Genomic DNA, 20,403 nt, shown 5'->3' on the forward strand with positions numbered 1-20,403 from the left:
ATAACACACTTAATACTAGCATCTTGTTTGTTGAGCTGTTATATAAAATCAATTCATTTGCGATCGCGCTGACATTCGGGAAAGCAACACTCTTGATATACTTGATATACTTACTTAACTATCACGACATAAATATTAAAAACTAAATTTCTTACAGGGCATTTTATTTTTGCCCCCATATATTGAATTATATTGTAAACTGATATCCTTCATCCGGCACTGAAAAACTCTCATGATGTGTTTGTTTGTTTGTTTTTTTGCAAAGTTACAAAATGTCAGCTCGCACATCATTAAAACAACAGTTAGGATGTTAGTACACAATAAATATCACACACTCCTCGCTCATTTACTGTCTCCATGCGAAGCTGTCCAGTGTGTCACAGTGTCGTTTAATATTGCACACATTTACCACAGCCACGAGTTGAGATTACTTTCTTTCCATTTCTCCTTAAATAGCCTGTCCGCCCTTCCAGGTCAAATTTCTTCTTTTGGACATGTTTAAAATCACCAGAAAATTGCCCCACAAGCATCAGTTACAACGCAGCTATCATATTATCCTCGTGCTGCTGGAGATTCTGGCGCCACTTTAAAACGCGCATGTTAGGTGTCCCGAATCCCGAGGCGTAATATCAACGTAAATAAATGAGCCATTTGTTCCGCTTTAAATTCAAAGTTAAATATTGTAGCGAATACACTTTATTTAATTTTCAAAATTGTTTTATTTTATAATATTGTTAAAATCATTCTGCGGGCCGGATTGGACACCTCTGTGGGCCGTGTTCGGCCCGCGGGCCGTATGTTTGACACCCCTGGCCTAGACTAACCTTTGGGGAGGAACATGTTGTGTGGGGAGAGGTGAACTGGTCCAAAGTTCACTTTAGTGATGAGAGTAAGTTTAATTTATTTGGGTCTGATGGAAATCATTTTGTTCGGCATTAAACTGGGAAAGACTGAACCTAGAGTGAGTAAAGAAGTCAGTGAAAGGTGGAGGAGGAAGTGTCATGGTTTGGGAAATGTTTTCTGCTTTTTGGGGCTTCTTATATAGATACATGGCAGGGTGAATGCAAATGTTTAACAGAACTGCCTTCAGCAACATACAGTTCCTTCCCTGCAAGGATCTCCCAATCAGCCAGCAATGTTCATGCAAGACAATTTCCCCGTCACACAGCAAAATGGGTAAAGCAGTTCCTTGAAGCTGAAAACATTAAAATAATGAAATGGCCAGCCCAGAGTTGTGATCTAAACCCGACTGAAAATCCTTGACAAAGTCATTGCTAAGAAACCCACTACAGTCACCGAATTATGGAAAAGACTGGAAGAAGATTGAACCAAGATCACAGCTGCACAGTGTAAGAAACTAGTGATGTCTTGCTGCTGCAGATGTGCTGAAGTCATTCAAAGCAAGGGCCTCTACACTTTCTACTAATTTGACCGCGGTAACCCCCAAAAAAAGTTTTTTTGTTGAAATGCCTTGGTTATTTTGTCAAACATGTTAGTAGAACAGTAATATACCACAGCTGATATTTCTTTAAAGGAATATAAAGCAATAAACTACTGATTAGATATTGAATTGTGTTTTCACTTAAGGTTCCTAAAGTTCACCCCATTCACACTTACGTGGCACTTTACAAGTTCCTCCCTCAAGAGCAAAATGACTTAGAATTACAGTAAGTAACAGTGTGTGTGTGTGTGCGTGTGCGAGAGAGAGAGACAGAAAGTATATGTCTGTGTGTTTAAATGAATTATTAACACATTCCCATATATAAGCACACAGATTATTTAGAAACATCACATTTGGCTTTTCTCTCTGTTTTAATTTCAGTCCAGGTGACAGAGTTATGGTGACTGATGACTCTAATGAAGAATGGTGGAAGGTGGGTATTTATGTTCAAAGAGCTTTATATTCTCAGCAGCATAGTAGGAGTGGGAGATCAAATCTACCTTAGTCAAAAATATATACTAAAATGTATTTGAAATACATTTAGTTTGTGCTAAGTATACTACAAATACATTTACATATTTATATGTTCTTAAAAATACACTGCAATTGTACATTTGGTTTACTAAACTGGATCTAATTTTGTGCTTAATGTACTTTAATTGTGCGGAAGTAATACTGAGGCCCAACTAAAGATATACTGAAGTATGTTTGATTGTGCTGAAGTGGAACTATTGCAAGCATACTTCAGGTACACTTTAAATATCTTGTATTTAAATACTGATATTATACAGATATCATACAGTCCTTATTAAAAGTAATATTAAAACACATTTTAGGCATAATATTAAGAAATATGCATTGTGCAATAAAGAAATACTCCAAATAAAGCTTGTATTATTATTGAATTATAATTTGATATCTGTAAGTCTTATGTGATATGTCAATAAATATGTTAATGGATTTTAAGTATACTTAGTATGAAACAATGTATTTCAAATAAATCATGGCATAGGATTTTTACTAGGTTAAAGATACTCATTAATGTTCTTTAAATCTTTTTAGGGGGAAAATTGAAATCAGCAGTTGAAATAATTTTGGAAAATTCTGATATTAAAATATTTTTTTGAACTTTAGACAGCAACGTGGTTTTGAAACACAAAGCAGTGCTGTACTTATAAACATTATTTTATTAATCATTTTATGGAGGTAGTATGAAAAGAAAATGCCATCAATAAATTCTGAAGTCAGTTCTGTTTAGAGAAACATCCTCTTTTCAAGGGTCTTTCATACAAATTTCTCTCTGTTCTGGGTTTGATGAACCCCCTAGATGAGGTCTAGGATGTTTAATGCAATGTCAGCTTTTTATTTCATGCTTCCATTTGGAGAATGTTGTATTTTGAGGATACTTAAGGAGATGTAAAAGGCACAGTGATTCTGTTGCCAGATGACACCATGGATTTGAATATTTTCACTACATTTTCACAGCTCTGTCTTTCTGGTCAGGTATGCATTTTTTACTCTTAGATTTACATTGTCATTAGCAGATGCTTTTATCCAAAGTCACTTACAAATGAGGACAATAGAAGCAATCAAACTAACAAAAGAGCAATAATATGTAAGTGCTGTGACAAGTCTTGGTTAGTCTAAAACAGTACACGTAGAAATATTTTTTTTAACATAAAAAGAAAACAAGTAATTAGAATAAAGAATAGAAATAGAGAGTGCAAGTGTTAGAGGGTCAAGTTTTTAAGTAAATAAATGAAAAGAAAACGAGTAGATAAAATGGAAATAGAAAAAAGTGTGCTAGTGTTAGAGAGTCAAGTATAGATGGAAGAGATGTGTTTTTAGCCATTTCGTGAAGATGACTAAGGACTTAGTTGTTTGGATTGAGTTGGGCAGGTCATTCCACCAGGAGGGAACAGTTAATGTAAAAGTCCATGAAAGTTATTTTGTGCTGTTCACTTGCAGAACGCAAGCTTCTAGAGGACACATAAGTCTGAAGTAGTGAATTTAGGTAAAGTGGCGCAGAGCCAATGGTTGTTTTGTAGGCAAACATCAATGACTTGAATTTCATGCGAGCAGGTACTGGTAGCCAATGCAAATTGATGAACAATTTGCAAATTGTCTGTGAAATTTATTATGGTAGATGTGCCTAGCCGAATGGTGAAATTGCAATGAAGTGATGGGTTTGCTGAAACCACCATCAGCATAGCAGTGATATGAAAAGTCATGTTTCTCAATGACACAACCTAGTGATGCCATGTAGACAGAGAAGAGACGTGGTCTAAAAACTGAACCCTGATGCACCCCGGTAGCTAGATGTTGTGACATGGACACCTCATCCCTCCAAGATACCTTGAAGAACCTATCTGAGGGGTAAGGCTCGAACCACTGGAGTGTAGTTCCTGAGATGCCCTTTGCTAACAGGGTTGACAGGAGGATCTGGTGATTAACTTTGTCAAAAGTAGCGGACAGATCCAGCAAGATAAGCATTTAAAATTTGGAAGCAGCTTTTGCCAGTCTTAGGGCTGCAACAGCCAAGAGTAAGGCAGTTTCGGTTGAATGACCACTTCTGAAGCCAGATTGGTTGCTGTCGAGGAGGTTGTTCTGTGTGAGAGAGACAGAGACTTGGTTGAACGCAACTCATTCAAGTGTTTTTGCAATGAATGGATACCGGTCTGTAGTTCTCTGAAAAAACTGGGATAAGAGTGGGTTTCTTAAAGGGTTAGTTCACCCAAAAATTTAAATTAGCCCATTAATTACTTACCCTCAAGTCATCCTAGGTGTATATGACTTTCTTCTTTCAGACGAATCCAGTCGGAGTTATATAAAAAATTGTCTTTGATCTTTCAAGCGGTTTAATGCTACTCAGCGGGTATTGCATGCATCAGTCCAAAATAAGTTAAATAAAAAGCGCCCATCCATTAAAAAAAAAAGTGTCTTACACGGCTCCGGGGGGGGGGGAACAAAGGCCTCCTGTTGTGAATCAATGTGTTTTTGTAAGAAAAATATCCATATTCAAAACATAATAATCACTTTAATGTAGCTTCTGCCAACAGTTGTACACGGAAGCAGCTCCGGGCTGATGATGTATGAGTTCAGTGTTGCGCAGACTGTCCAAGTCTCGTGAAAACCAATGTTTGTTAACAGGAGCAAAGGAAGCAAAGTTTCCTTACTTTAGCAAAGGAAAACCAGTCTCCTCTTGGCTTATATCGAAATCCTCTGATATTCTTCTTTACAAATCCTCGTTTTGTACTTCTAATAAGTGACCGTTGTTTTGTTTTGATCTCTCCCCTGCACTTCCACGTTCGTCACTTCTGAGCGGCACATGCACAAAGCTGACCTCATACGTCATCTGCCCGGAACTGCTTCCGTGTATAACAGTAAGCGCAAGCTAGATTAAAGTGATTATTAAGTTTTGACGATGGATATTTTTCTTACAAAAACGCATCGATTCACTACAGGAGGCCTTTGTTCACCCCCCGGAGCTGTGTGAGACACTTTTTTTTTATGAATGAGCGCTTTTTATTTAACTTCTTTTGGACTGATGCATGCAACACCTCTTAGCGCCAAAGTCGCAAAATTGCGACAAGATGTCATACTTAATCAAAATAGACTGTAGTTCCTAATATGGTGTAATATCTCATTTGTATTCCCTACCACTAGATGGCAGACATGTAGTACTTCGAATAACGGGGATGGGGTGGCAGGGCAATATCTATTATTTCCTGAATGTTACTGATGAAGTGATCAAAAAGTAGGCTACTGTTCACATGCGTTTTACTACTATATAGTATAGTAATATAGTAATAATTTAGTACTTTCTCCTGTTTTATTGTTGGTTTCCTCTTTTCTGATAATTTGGAATGAGGATAAAAAGAAAAAAAAGACATGCAAATAAGTTCAAACAACCATTCAATATCTATTATTTCCTGAATATTACTGATGAACAGATCAAAAAGTAGGCTACTGTTCACATGCGTTTTATTACTATATAGTATAGTAATATAGTAATAATTTAATACTTTCTCCTGTTTTATTGTTGGTTTCCTCTTTTCAGATCATTTGTAATGAGGATAAAAAGACAAAAAAAAACAAATAGGTTCAAACATCAATTCAATATCTTATTATTTCCTGAATATTATGACATTCAGGAGGGCCGCCCCTGATGATGTCATACTATGCAAATTAGATGAGAATATTTACACCCCACATAAACTTTCGGTCATGCCCAACATTTTTCTGATTTACATTAGATCTCTATCTTTAAGCCCTTTCAAGCTACAAGCTTTTGAAATCTTGATGTCAAAATCCAGCATTTTTCCAAAAAAACCCTGGCGCCTAAAGGGTTAAGAACAACATGAGGGTGTGTAAATGCCACAGAGCTATAGCACTGCAGGACTACTATTTGGTTGTATGGATTTGAAAAAGAACTGTGTCACATGTAATGTGAAGTGACATGTGGCCAAGTATGGTTACCCATACTAGGAATTAGTGCTCTGCATTTAACCCATCCTAGGTGCACACGCGCGCACGCGCGCACACGCGCGCGCGCACACACACACACACACACACACACACACACACAGCAGTGGGCAGCCATTTATGCTGCGGCGCCCAGGGAGCAGTCGGGAGTTCGGTGCCTTGCTCGAGGGCACCTCAGTCATGGTATTGAAGCTGGGAGAGAGCGCTGGTTATTCAATCCCCCCACCTACAATCCCTGCCGGTACGAGACTCAAACCTGCAACCTTTGGGTTACGAGTCCGACTCTCTAACCATTAGGCCACAACTTCCCCAATGTTCCCCAATGTATGTTCTATGTATTGAATTCTGTCTTCAGTGTCTTGCTTGACCTAGTTACCAGTACGTGTGATCATTGTATTCAGTTCACCTCCAGTCTATTAATAAGCGTATTAGGGTTAGTATTCATTTGGCTTAGTATTTATAGTCCCTGTATGATTCCTGTGTTCAGTGTCCTGTCTAACATTGTGTTTTGGATGTGTTGCAAACCTGTTTCTCTGTATTTCGTGTGTAAGTTTGATTAAAGACTATTTTCTTTTTATTTCATCTTCGTGAGCTCTAATTAACAACATTTAGTTACAGAAGTCAGGACCCAAAACAGTGTTTCATTTTGAGGCATTTTCTTTTGTTTATGTTTGTTTTTGTTTGTTGTTCCTTCCATCACCATGGACCTTCCTGCTATCCAGTTATTGTGCCTGGAGCAGAGGGACCCTGGAAATCCACACCAGGGACTTCATCAATTGGCGAACTGGACACTACCCAGACCGCGGTTCTCATCAAGATGTTGCTGCATGTGTAGTGTGTGCTGGTAAACAACAACTAAGCATTCACCTTTGGCCTCACAACGACTGGCTCTGGAGGAGTGGTGTCATTGGTTGGAGGGGACAGGCATTCCACCATAGGCTCATTTTTGGACACTTCAACTTCATGATATCTTACAAGCCAGGCTCAAAAAATGGTAAATCTGACATGCTGTCACGCCACTTTGCTCCCTTGTCTAACATGCCTCCTCGTGATACCATCTTGCCTTAGGGCCGTGTCGAGGGGGCAGTCACCTGGGGGATTGAGTCTCACATCAAACAAGTTCTGACAGAAGTCAAAGTTTCCCAGGGGTGCCTGGTAGGTCTTCTTTTTGTTCCTGTGTTGATTTGCGCTGCCTTTCTCCAGTGGGGTCATGCCTCCAGACTCACATGCCCAGCCGGGTGTGAGGAACTCACTGGCAGCCATTCGTCAACAGTTTTGTTGGCCTGCCGTGGCAACATCTGTTACTCTGCAAACAAGCCTACACTGGCCCTTTACGGGCTGCCAGCGCAGGGCCCCTGAGAATTTGCTCTTTGGCAAAACGTTGGCCCCTTAGCACTGGCCCTGCTCGGGCAGCCCTCACTTAGCCTCCAGGAAGCCTTAGCGCTGTATTATTGAAAATAATAAAGTTTGGAGTCACTATTATGGAGGTAAGCGCTTGCTTTAGTTGGGCCCCTGACTTCTTAACTTTAATGTTTTTCTGGCTGCTATAACTGTGTGTTTCTGAAGCATAGTTGATATGCTAGTGATAGTTATAGTTGTAGTTACTTATTGATGATTCAGTCATCATGTAAAGTCCTGATTCACTGATCTCATCCAGAGGCTGATCTCTGAGAACATTATTTAGATTGAATAACTTCACTTTATAGTAGTCCTAGAACACCACTGCTTGAAATTTTGTCCTGCTTTAATATTTTGAACATTAAGTCATTATGTAGAAATTATTTGGACAGGATCATGTAGACTCACACAGATATCTAGATTCAGAGTATGAACCTCAACCTCAACTTGTTTGCAGGGTGGTTTGTGAGTGCATGCTCAGTCTGTGCTCAAAATAAATAATCTACCTTCCACTGATCTGGACTGGTCTCCCCTATTTATGAGTTTTCTGGGTTACCAACCTCCTCTATTTCCTTCCCAGGGAACTGAAGGCCGTTCTCATGGTCCAGGCTTTTATTCAGTGCTGTCATGGTAACCTCACCTGTCTCTCCTTGTCGTTTAATTTCTCCACTGTGTTTGCTACATTTTGATTAGATCTTAGTGGACTAACACAAACAAACTCTCCTACACTTAAAGATAGTAAAACAATGGCCAGACACCTCTTAGAGGCCACAAAGAAGACCTCTCTGGTACCATGCCTGGGAAGGACAGGACTTCTCATTGGTCCACATGCAGTTTCTGCCCTTCACCCACCCAGAGCCTCATTCCTAAGGTTCTCCAGTGGTTGAAGTCTTCCAGGACAGCCAGGAACCTTGGAATTGTGATTGATGATCAGTTCAGCTTCACAGACCATATTGCTACAATGGCCCGATCCTGCAGATTTGCCTTATACAACATTATGAGATTAATGATTAGACCCTTCCTATCAGAGCAGGCTGCACAACTCAAGTGTTGTTTACGTTCAGCATGCACACGTTGTCTACTAAACATAAACAATGCTGATTACGTTGATTACGTTCTGGGGTACTCTCCAAAATGGTGGAAGACAGTAACTCAGGGAGAATAATTGCTGAATAAATTGTTATTATTGTGCACAAAAAGTATTCTCGTAGCTTCATAAAATTACGGTCGAACCCCTGATGTCACATGGACTATTATACTGATGTCCTTGCTACGTTTCTGTGCGTTGATCATGGTAATATCATTGCTGTCTATGGAGGGTCAGAGAGCTCTCAGATTCCATCAAAAATATCTGAATTTGTGTTCCGAAGATGAACGAATTTCAGAAGATGAATGGTTTCCGAAGATCTTACGTCTTAAACAGTGGCACGTTTTAACAGTGGCACTTAAACAGTCTTACGGGTTTGGAATGACATGAGGGTGAGTAATTAATTACAGAATTTTCATTTTTGGGTGAACTATCGCTTTAACACTGAAAAAATATTTGTTTATCTGTTTGATGCATAATAAGGTGGTCTGATCTATTTCTGGTGCTGGAGCTTGTTTGCCTGTCCGGACTGTCTAACCACATTGACCATCTGCCTGTCGCTGACTGTGAGCTTGGATTTCCCAGTTGGTACTGTGTGCCCATCGTTCAATCCCTGCCTGTCTGATTTCAATTCTTGTCTCAAAATTTGGATGTAGTTCCCTGCAGACTGTCCTAGATTCTGACCCCTGCCTGCTTGACCAGTCTTCTGAATGCTGCCATGAGCTGGTTTGTTCAGAGTGCTTTTGCTTTCATTTAATAAATTTACTGCTTTGCAATTAAATCTTCAGCTGATCCCGTCCAGTTCTAGTGACTCTAGTTCTGTTCAGTGCCTTAGCCCTTCCTGCATGATTGCGTATCACCTCTTCTTCCTCCAGATCATTAATCCCTCCCCCACTGCCTTTGTCTATAGTCCCCCTGGCTCTACCTTTGCCTTTGGACCTTTGGCAGCACCTGGGCCCTCCAGCCCTTTGCATCCACTGTGGTCCTCAGTCCCTGTGGCTCCACCCTTGTCCTCATTTCCACCAGCTCCACCTTGGTCTGCTGAGCCTGCGGCTTTGCCCTCGCACTTTATTTGTCCAGTACCACCTTGGTCTCCACTCTGTCTCGACCCTAGCGAGTTTAAAATATTAGTACTTGTTCTCACACACTCCTGTCGTTTCACTTTAGAAGAGGTTCGTTCATCCACTGGGATGGATCACTATTGTATTCATTTTGCATGGTTTTTAAAGTGTCAGCTTTGAGGGAACCATACAGTTGTATTTTATGGACTCCTGCCAGAACAGGATCCGGGACGTCTCAGTGGATCTGAAACACAAGACTGTCAAAAACGATCTCTTTTCAGAAGTGGCATTATAGGGTGGCACCAAGCCATGTCTTTACCAGTCAAACACATTGTTTTCTATGAGTGTATGCACACCGGCGGTGCCAGTTCATCAGAGGTGGACAGAGGCATCAGCGGAGAACAAAGTACATTTACTTGAGTATTGTACTTAAGTACACTTTTTGAGTATCTGTACATTATGTGAGTATCATTTTTCTGGAAACTTATGACTTTAACTTCACTACATTTGAAAGAAAAATATCATACTTTTTACTCAACTACATTTCTATCAAGGTACTTGAAGTAGAATGTCATTACTATGTAGCAGCTTTAAAAATCAGTGGGTGTTTTTTTTGTCTCTAAAATATGACACTTTTTTTCAGACAGTCTATCAGTAAGGTGACCGTGATTTCACCAAGTACAACATGTTCCTGGATCAACATCCTTGTTGTTCCTGGAACAACATTCCAATTAACCAATCAGAATTGAGGGATAACTTTTCAGAAAATATCTGTTTTAGGCTTACGATCAGGATTAGGTGCTTCTACACCCTTGTTAATCTGCTATAATTTCACACTGATTTTAGGAATAAATTATGGGTATGGTTAGGTTTAGGGGTAGGGGTAGGGATTGGGTTTAGTCTATATTTTTGGACCGTAATGTTGATCCAGGATCAACAAAAGATGTTGATCCAGGAACATGTCTTACTTGGCAAAAAGTAGGGTTACGTGGAGTGATTTCACAGTATTTTTTTAATACTGACCAGTTGCAAATGTGATATTTATTTACAACAGTTCAATAAGAATATTAATTTTGTGGTACATATTAGACACAATAGTGTTTGATTTAGCAAAATTGTGTAAATGATTAGACATGTGTAACAAAACACAATAGGTGTTGGACTTGAAGCAGCACAGCACATACCGTTCTGTGTGACATCAAAGTACCGCAAGAGCGATTAGAGGGCATTTTTGAATGTTTGTTTTGATGTCAAATAAATCTTGCTGTTTTGCTAAAGATATTAAAATTTTTTAAAAACCTATATACGTAAATGAAACAAGGAAGTTAACAATATATATACATACATACGTACGTACGTATATAATTTTGTTAACTCACTTGTTTAATTTCTATAGGTTTTTAACATTCTAAAATCTCTTTATTCCAAAAATAAAAACTTTGTCAGCATATTCAGTAGGTGTAATGTATGGTAAGTTGCTCCAGAGGCATAAGGTATTACAAGTACTACAACAATAATAAAATTGTGCATTGACACTTTAGTACTTTTAAAAGCAAGTACTTCTGTACTTTTACTAAATAAAAATTTGTCTTTACAACTTTCACTTGTAATGGAGTAATATTTGACCAGCAGTATCTGTACTTTCACTACTTGTCTACCTCTGCTTGTCATGCACCGTGGTCCCCAGCTATGACTTAGGACACTGTTCTGCTGCACCACAAAGCACCATTCACATTAAATTGTTATATTTGTCCCAAATCATTGCTAATATTACTAATAAATACCATAACTTCACCCAGGGCTGGAAGAATGTGTATTGTGCATGTGTAATAATATAGATTGCGCTCACTCCTTCCTTTTGCTATGTGTTTCATCATCTCATCGATGCCACTTTGTTCATTCTTAATGTAAACTTTCACATGTTAGGTGTTTAGCTTAACTGTTTTGGACTACCCTCTTGAATGGAATGTGACGTTTTCAGGGTGTGATACCTTTGAGTTGTCCTAAACATGACATGGCACTCCACTTTTCATCAGGGGCGTATTCCAGAAAGCAAGGTTAACTTACCATCTGCTAAACCCTGAACTCTCGGTTGATTAACCCAAACCTTGCTTAATTGAGGTATGTTGGTTCCAAAAACGCGTCCGGGAGAATTATTCTCAAGGATTAAAACATCTTTAATCCTTGAGAATAAGAATTAAATTGTTGTTTGATGCTAGTTATATAATGTCAAATCAGATATGTATTTTTATTATAGAAATACATTATAGAAAATGCCGATCCATGCTGTGAGAGATGATAATATAAAATGAAATAAATATATGTAATAAAGTAAATATTAGCTTGTCGTAATAGTTTTATAATTTATACAGATAACTATTATATATGCCAATAAAATAAATAAAGTAACTAAATATAGTAAAATATAGTCCCAAATTTGAGGACTTGGTATTTGACTCGAGACTTGCTTGTGACTTAAAAGCAATCATTTGTTCCTACCTCTGCTGGCAGGAACATCCAGTGATGCGCCGACCAAACTTACTTTGAATGCACCTGACGACGTAATAACAACTTGCCAACTCGTAAATATCAATTTCACAGGTGAACTTGAACATACCATTTTAGTACATGGCAAGTTATTTTAAACATGTTCTGTGCACATTCTGGGAACCAGCATCCTCTATGTCCTCTGTGTTACAGCACCTTTCAATTTACAAATTAAGCCCTGCATCCTACTAACTTTACAAGTTGACATGTACTTGCAAAGTTAATTCTAGTCAGTACAATGTCTGCAAAATTAGAACTAATGTTCATGTCTGTCAGGAATACTGTATAAAGGAAGATTAATCATGTGTGTGTGTGTGTGTGTGTGTGTGTGTGTGTGTGTCTGTGTACAGGGAAAATGTGGTGATAGAGTTGGAGTATTCCCAGCTAATTTTGTGCAGCGAGTGCGTCCAGGTGAACGTGTCTGGAAGGTGATGCAAAGTGTCCATGGCAACAAAGACCTGGGCCACCTGACTGTTAAAGAGGCTCAGGTAACACACACACACACACACACACACACACTGCTTAATAATAGTTAGTAAGGTAGTTCGTAAGTTGGGTATGGGGTGTGATTAAGAGATCTAAAATATGGTCATGCAGAATAAGGCATTAATTTGTGCTTTATAATCACTAATATGTCCATGGCAACAAAGACCTGGGCCACCTGACTGTTAAAGAGGCTCAGGTAACACACACACACACACACACACTGCTTAATAATAGTTAGTAAGGTAGTTCGTAAGTTGGGTATGGGGTGTGATTAAGAGATCTAAAATATGGTCATGCAGAATAAGGCATTAATTTGTGCTTTATAATCACTAATAAACAGCCAAAATGCTAGTAATATGCATGCTGATAAGCAAATAGTTAATAGTGAGAACTGAACCTTAATAATATGAAGTGTTACCATACATACAGTAGGCCTACTGTGCAAAAGTCTTAGGCCACTAGTATTTTCACCAGCTAAAACATGGTTTAAAGTCAGTTATATCTATCTTTTGCTGTAGTGTGTCAGTAGGAAATATCAGTTTACATTTCCAAACATTCATTTTGCCATTAATTGTAATAATCCAGTGAGATTTTTGTTTGCACAAGGAGTCTGACAACAGCCAGTGCTCCACACAGAGATCTGATCTCATCATCATCCAGTCTGTCTTGAATGATATGAAGAAACAGAAAAAAAACTGAGACAGACTAAAGCCCAGCTCACATTGTGTGATTTTGGCCACGATTTGGTCGTCTGAGACAAATTTTGAAAATCCTAAAAAATTCGAATAATCCTAGGCTAAAATCAGTAGTTTTCGATTGCTGGTTTGACATATTCACCAGCAGCCGATTAATGACTGTTGCAATCAAATTTTATTTAAATTCTAGCAGTGTCAGAAGATTTGGCGCACAGTCCTGCAGTGTGATGTCTCCTACCACAAACGACAAACTGTCTCCATTTTTAAAGACAAGCCATGATCAGAATTAATGCTAGAGATTTCTTCTAACCCCCATAAACGCTCCATCCTCCACTCACAGAATTCATATGATACGTTGCCTTTGCTCTGATAAACACCGGTGTTTCGTGTGGTTGTGTAGTGTAGTTACACTATTCTTCTTAAATACGCCGCTATTGCCGCCATTCATATACTTTTCATGATAGCCAACATTTCAGCCTCGCGTGTAATGCAGCTCGCAGTCACTGAACGTGTAATGGATAATAATGTAAAACCCTGGACAAGTTTTCTTGCACGCACCCATTTTTTACGTGTTTTGACTGTTGTACAGTTTGATATTAATGACAACTGAGATCCCACAGTGTGACATGATCATCATGTACAGTCTGACAAGTAACAATCGTAAAGGACTATTAAAAATTGCACAGTGTGTGCCCAGCTTAAAACCAGATGTGGCAAAGAATCCAAGACGCTTCAAGAGAAAAAAGGTGCTTCAAAAGGTTCTTCAAGCGATGCCATAGAAGAACCATTTTTGGTTCCACAAAGAACCATTCAGTCAAAGGTTTTTCAAAGAACCATCTCTTTTTCCACAAAGAACCTTTTGTGAAACAGAAAGGTTCTTCAGATGTTAAAGGTTCTTGAAATACATTATAGAAAATGCCGATCCATGCTGTGAGAGATGATAATATAAAATGAAATAAATATATGTAATAAAGTAAATATTAGCTTGTCGTAATAGTTTTATAATTTATACAGATAACTATTATATATGCCAATAAAATAAATAAAGTAACTAAATATAGTAAAATATAGTCCCAAATTTGAGGACTTGGTATTTGACTCGAGACTTGCTTGTGACTTAAAAGCAATCATTTGTTCCTACCTCTGCTGGCAGGAACATCCAGTGATGCGCCGACCAAACTTACTTTGAATGCACCTGACGACGTAATAACAACTTGCCAACTCGTAAATATCAATTTCACAGGTGAACTTGAACATACCATTTTAGTACATGGCAAGTTATTTTAAACATGTTCTGTGCACATTCTGGGAACCAGCATCCTCTATGTCCTCTGTGTTACAGCACCTTTCAATTTACAAATTAAGCCCTGCATCCTACTAACTTTACAAGTTGACATGTACTTGCAAAGTTAATTCTAGTCAGTACAATGTCTGCAAAATTAGAACTAATGTTCATGTCTGTCAGGAATACTGTATAAAGGAAGATTAATCATGTGTGTGTGTGTGTGTGTGTGTGTGTGTGTGTGTGTCTGTGTACAGGGAAAATGTGGTGATAGAGTTGGAGTATTCCCAGCTAATTTTGTGCAGCGAGTGCGTCCAGGTGAACGTGTCTGGAAGGTGATGCAAAGTGTCCATGGCAACAAAGACCTGGGCCACCTGACTGTTAAAGAGGCTCAGGTAACACACACACACACACACACACACACACTGCTTAATAATAGTTAGTAAGGTAGTTCGTAAGTTGGGTATGGGGTGTGATTAAGAGATCTAAAATATGGTCATGCAGAATAAGGCATTAATTTGTGCTTTATAATCACTAATAAACAGCCAAAATGCTAGTAATATGCATGCTGATAAGCAAATAGTTAATAGTGAGAACTGAACCTTAATAATATGAAGTGTTACCATACATACAGTAGGCCTACTGTGCAAAAGTCTTAGGCCACTAGTATTTTCACCAGCTAAAACATGGTTTAAAGTCAGTTATATCTATCTTTTGCTGTAGTGTGTCAGTAGGAAATATCAGTTTACATTTCCAAACATTCATTTTGCCATTAATTGTAATAATCCAGTGAGATTTTTGTTTGCACAAGGAGTCTGACAACAGCCAGTGCTCCACACAGAGATCTGATCTCATCATCATCCAGTCTGTCTTGAATGATATGAAGAAACAGAAAAAAAACTGAGACAGACTAAAGCCCAGCTCACATTGTGTGATTTTGGCCACGATTTGGTCGTCTGAGACAAATTTTGAAAATCCTAAAAAATTCGAATAATCCTAGGCTAAAATCAGTAGTTTTCGATTGCTGGTTTGACATATTCACCAGCAGCCGATTAATGACTGTTGCAATCAAATTTTATTTAAATTCTAGCAGTGTCAGAAGATTTGGCGCACAGTCCTGCAGTGTGATGTCTCCTACCACAAACGACAAACTGTCTCCATTTTTAAAGACAAGCCATGATCAGAATTAATGCTAGAGATTTCTTCTAACCCCCATAAACGCTCCATCCTCCACTCACAGAATTCATATGATACGTTGCCTTTGCTCTGATAAACACCGGTGTTTCGTGTGGTTGTGTAGTGTAGTTACCCTATTCTTCTTAAATACGCCGCTATTGCCGCCATTCATATACTTTTCATGATAGCCAACATTTCAGCCTCGCGTGTAATGCAGCTCGCAGTCACTGAACGTGTAATGGATAATAATGTAAAACCCTGGACAAGTTTTCTTGCACGCACCCATTTTTTACGTATTTTGACTGTTGTACAGTTTGATATTAATGACAACTGAGATCCCACAGTGTGACATGATCATCATGTACAGTCTGACAAGTAACAATCGTAAAGGACTATTAAAAATTGCACAGTGTGTGCCCAGCTTAAAACCAGATGTGGCAAAGAATCCAAGACGCTTCAAGAGAAAAAAGGTGCTTCAAAAGGTTCTTCAAGCGATGCCATAGAAGAACCATTTTTGGTTCCACAAAGAACCATTCAGTCAAAGGTTTTTCAAAGAACCATCTCTTTTTCCACAAAGAACCTTTTGTGAAACAGAAAGGTTCTTCAGATGTTAAAGGTTCTTTCTGGAACCATTTAGACAAAAAGGTTCTTCTATGGCATCGTGAAGCACCTTTATTACATATTTAAGAGTGTACCTACAAAGCTACATTACTGTTAAAAGTTTTAGGCACTTGTGTACAAATGCTGTAAAATGATAGGATGCTGTCAAAAATAATGTCACAAATAGATTTTATTTATCAATTAACTTCTGTTAACTAAATTAAATCAACATTTGGTGTGACTATCCTTTGCGTTTAAAGCAGCTTTTGTCCTCTGTACACTTGTGCATAGTTTTTCAGGTAGCTATCACTGTTCTTCTGGATTTATTCTGTCTTAGTTCTGTTTCTTCATGTCATTCCAGACAGACTGGATGATGAGATCAGATCTACGTGTGGATCACTGGCTGTTGTCAGACAAAAATCTCACTGGATTATTACAATTTATAGCAAAAGGACTAAATTTGGAAATAACTGTCGGTGCAGATAGCCTTGTGGGCAGCGTGCTGACATAAGATTGTTGCACTGCAGGCATCCCGAGTTCAAATCCTGGCTGGCAGATATTTCCCAGTCCCACCCCCTCTCTCCCACCTCTCTTCCTGTCTACCAATTGGCCAACCAAAATAAAGGCAAAAATAAGTCTTTAAAATAACTATCTTAAAAACCATTTAAAAAAATAAAATAAGTCTTAAGACTTTGCACAGTATATATATATATATATGAGGTGCCAAACAGGAAATAATTATATATAAATCTGAATATATAAATGTAATTTGTGAATATATAGTTATAATTCTGAATATATCAATGTAAATCTGAATATATAGTTATACGCCTGAATATATAGAAGTGAATCTGAATATATAGTTATAATTCTGAATATATCAATGTAAATCTGATTATATAGTTATAAGTCTGAATATTTAGCAGACTTAGTGCATTCAGGCTATACATTTTTTACCAGTATGTTTGTTCCCTGGGAATTGAACCCACAACCATTTGCGCTGCTAACGCAATGCTCTACCACTGAGCTCTGTGGTAAAGCATTGCGTTAGCAGCACAAAAGGTCGTGGGTTCATATATATTAAATCTGAATATATAGTTATGAGTCTGAATATATAGAAGTGAATAGTTATAATTCGTAAATATATAAGTCTGTATATCTAAATGTAAATCATTGATATACATGCATATCATGAAATCTGAAAATATGTATAAATCCTGAATATGCTGTATAAATGCAAATATGGATATATATTGTCTACATCTCAATGTAACTATCTTTATTATAAAGCATATCAATAGACTTATTATACCTGCACATACTGTATATAGTTATCAATGTAAATATTTTTACTATATTAATTATTGTAAGTGCATCTCACTAATCGAAACCAAAAGGAGTATTTTCCCTATACTTTAAAAAAGGCTGGCTGTGGTGCCAAAAGGTCCTCACAGTCAGTGACTATAATAATACCCATCTTTTCTGCACAGTTCAGCATGGCTGAGAGGGCTAGGGAAATTGCCAACAACATCATATGTTTACAAATTGAGATTGGAGTGAATAGAGACAATTGCAGCAGCATGTGATAGACGGTAATAATTAAAATAATTAATATAGTACAATATCTGCACTGATACATGTACAGGATACATAGGCATACTGTTTTCATTAAAAAAGCAAGAACATCTGCCTATTGACATGCCTAATATTAAAGATATATTTATGTTGAAATATAGACTATAAATATTCAGATTTGCATTTATATACTCAAGATTTATAAACATATATTGTGATTTACTATTATATAATTAGAATAATAAATATTCACAATTTACATTTATATATTCAAAATTTACAACTATTTTTTCATATTTACCTCTGTTCATTCAGACTGCAACTATATATTCAGGTTTACTATTATATATTCAGACTTATAACTATATATTCATATTTATGTTTATATATTCAGAATTATAACTATATATTCAGATTTACGTTTACATATTCAGACTCATAACTGTATATTCAGATTTGCGTCTATATATTTACAATTTACATTTATATATTCAGAATTGTAACTATATATTCAGATTTACATGTATATATTCAGAATTATAACTATATATTCAGATTTACATGTATATATTCAGAATTATAACTATATATTTAGATTTACATTTATATATTCAGACTCATAACTGTATATTCAGATTTGCTTCTATATATTTACAATTTACATTTATATATTCAGAATTATAACTATATATTCAGATTTACATTTATATATTCAGACTCATAACTATATATTCAGATTTACTTCTATACATTCAGACTTATAACTACATTCATATTACATTTATATATTCAGAATTATAACTATATATTCAGATTTACATTTATATATTCAGACTCATAACTATATATTAAGATTTGCCTCTATATATTTACAATTTACATTTATATATTCAGAGTTATAACTATACATTCAGATTTACTTCTATACAGTCACAATTTACATTTATATATTCTGTTTTACAACTATATATTCAGATTTACTTCTATATATTCAGACTTATAACTATATATTCAGACTTATATCTATATATTCAGACATAACAATATATTCCGATTTACTTAAGTTTCATCTCACTTTAAATATATTTTACTGTACAAATCAAAATATTTTACGGTCAACAAATCATATATAAAAACTTTAATATTCAACATAAATACACAGATCACTATAATCCAATGACAAAAATTTGATCATTTCATTTTATTACTGATTAGATTAAATGCATCTCACAGATGAAAAGATCATATGATTCAATGACTTTGTTTTTAGTGAAATCAGTAGTAGGAAAATTAAACATGGTGGCATCTATCTATTTAAGTAAAGGCTTCAGTTTATTTTACTCGTGTTCTTTTTCATCTTCAAACCACATTTCTTTTTGTGATAGATTTGTGTGGGTAAGAATGAAGAAACTGATGGCTTTCTAAAGCTAAGCAGTGGTAAGAAGAAAGGTCTGGTCCCGACTGATTTGCTGGAGGAGATATAACAACTTATAGAGATGAACACAATCATGAACAACATTTATCATGATACAGCAACATAATTTACCACATAAACCTTTTGTATTATGTCAAATGTTAACACAAAAACAGGTTTGTTCAACCTGATTGGATCCTCATAATGTATGTTTCTCTACCATCATGTTCATGTTTCTTTGTTTTCGGGGAAAATACGTTTTTTTCCTGTTATTCAGGGAAAGTGATATGTTGTTGGCATATATAATTCCTAGTGAATAGTGGAATAGAAATGTAACAACTTCTGGGGCCAGTTGCATAAACTGTTTAGTCTTAAAAAGTTAGTCATCTAATTTTTTTTCTTCAAGACTGGTCATAATTTTTTTTATTCATAATTAATGAATTATTAATAAAAAAGATAGATTGGTCTTATTTTTATTGGAAAAGTAAGACTGATTTCCCCTTGGCAGCTGCTAGCTGGCCAAATTAGATCTTAAGACACAGTCTCAAAATGGTGGCTAATTATGCAACTGGCCCCTGGAGAAAATTAAGGGTTAATCTGAAAAATAGAACTACTCTGCTTTTTCAAAACAAAAACAATACAACTTCCATTATAATACTAACAATAAATACATTAATAATGGCTTTAATTCATATAAATTATACAAAAAGAATATTATGAATTGAGCAAGTCTCAGTTTTGTTCTTATCCATGAAACGGAAACTTTCACAATATCTTCAGAACACGGACTTCAGTTCCTTTACCATTGAACAATACTAAAAGAAAACGACAGATAATATTTTACATTTTGTAAGATTTATAATGAACACATACACCTTTCAAAGAAAGGCAAAGGGTTGGATTGGACTTATTTTAATGTGCTTGATTATCTATACGTGTGTGTGTGTGTAAGCAAGCACCAGCTTTGAAACAATTACTTGCCTGTAAGAAAGCTATGAACTAATATACTTGCATAAAATTATATTTTTGCCCTCTTTTAAAAAGGGTTATGTGTTCATATAATTATGAAAGAAAACTATGTCTGTTCCATGTAATGTACTGTATACCTATTAAAACATTTTAATGTTAAAATATTCAGTATTTTATTACACCGACT

The 20,403-nt window shown here is 36.6% G+C and overlaps 1 protein-coding gene across 1 annotated transcript in view; it reads left to right on the top strand.

The window, feature by feature from the left end:
- The window catches only part of LOC107563347 (SH3 and cysteine-rich domain-containing protein 2-like), a 22,378-nt gene extending 2,783 nt beyond the window's left edge, over window positions 1–19,595 (top strand). Inside the window, exons 2-5 of the mRNA XM_016248202.1 lie at window positions 1,588–1,667; window positions 1,823–1,874; window positions 12,370–12,507; window positions 19,219–19,595. Of these exons, the coding sequence (XP_016103688.1) occupies window positions 1,839–1,874; window positions 12,370–12,507; window positions 19,219–19,317 (273 nt within the window). The 5' untranslated portion in view covers window positions 1,588–1,667; window positions 1,823–1,838 and the 3' untranslated portion in view covers window positions 19,318–19,595. The remainder of the gene's footprint in view (window positions 1–1,587; window positions 1,668–1,822; window positions 1,875–12,369; window positions 12,508–19,218) is intronic.
- The last annotated feature ends 808 nt before the right edge of the window (window positions 19,596–20,403 follow it).

This window comes from Sinocyclocheilus grahami, unplaced genomic scaffold (assembly GCF_001515645.1).
Source record: "Sinocyclocheilus grahami isolate Dianchi unplaced genomic scaffold, SAMN03320097.WGS_v1.1 scaffold869.1, whole genome shotgun sequence".
Classification (NCBI taxonomy): domain Eukaryota; kingdom Metazoa; phylum Chordata; class Actinopteri; order Cypriniformes; family Cyprinidae; genus Sinocyclocheilus; species Sinocyclocheilus grahami.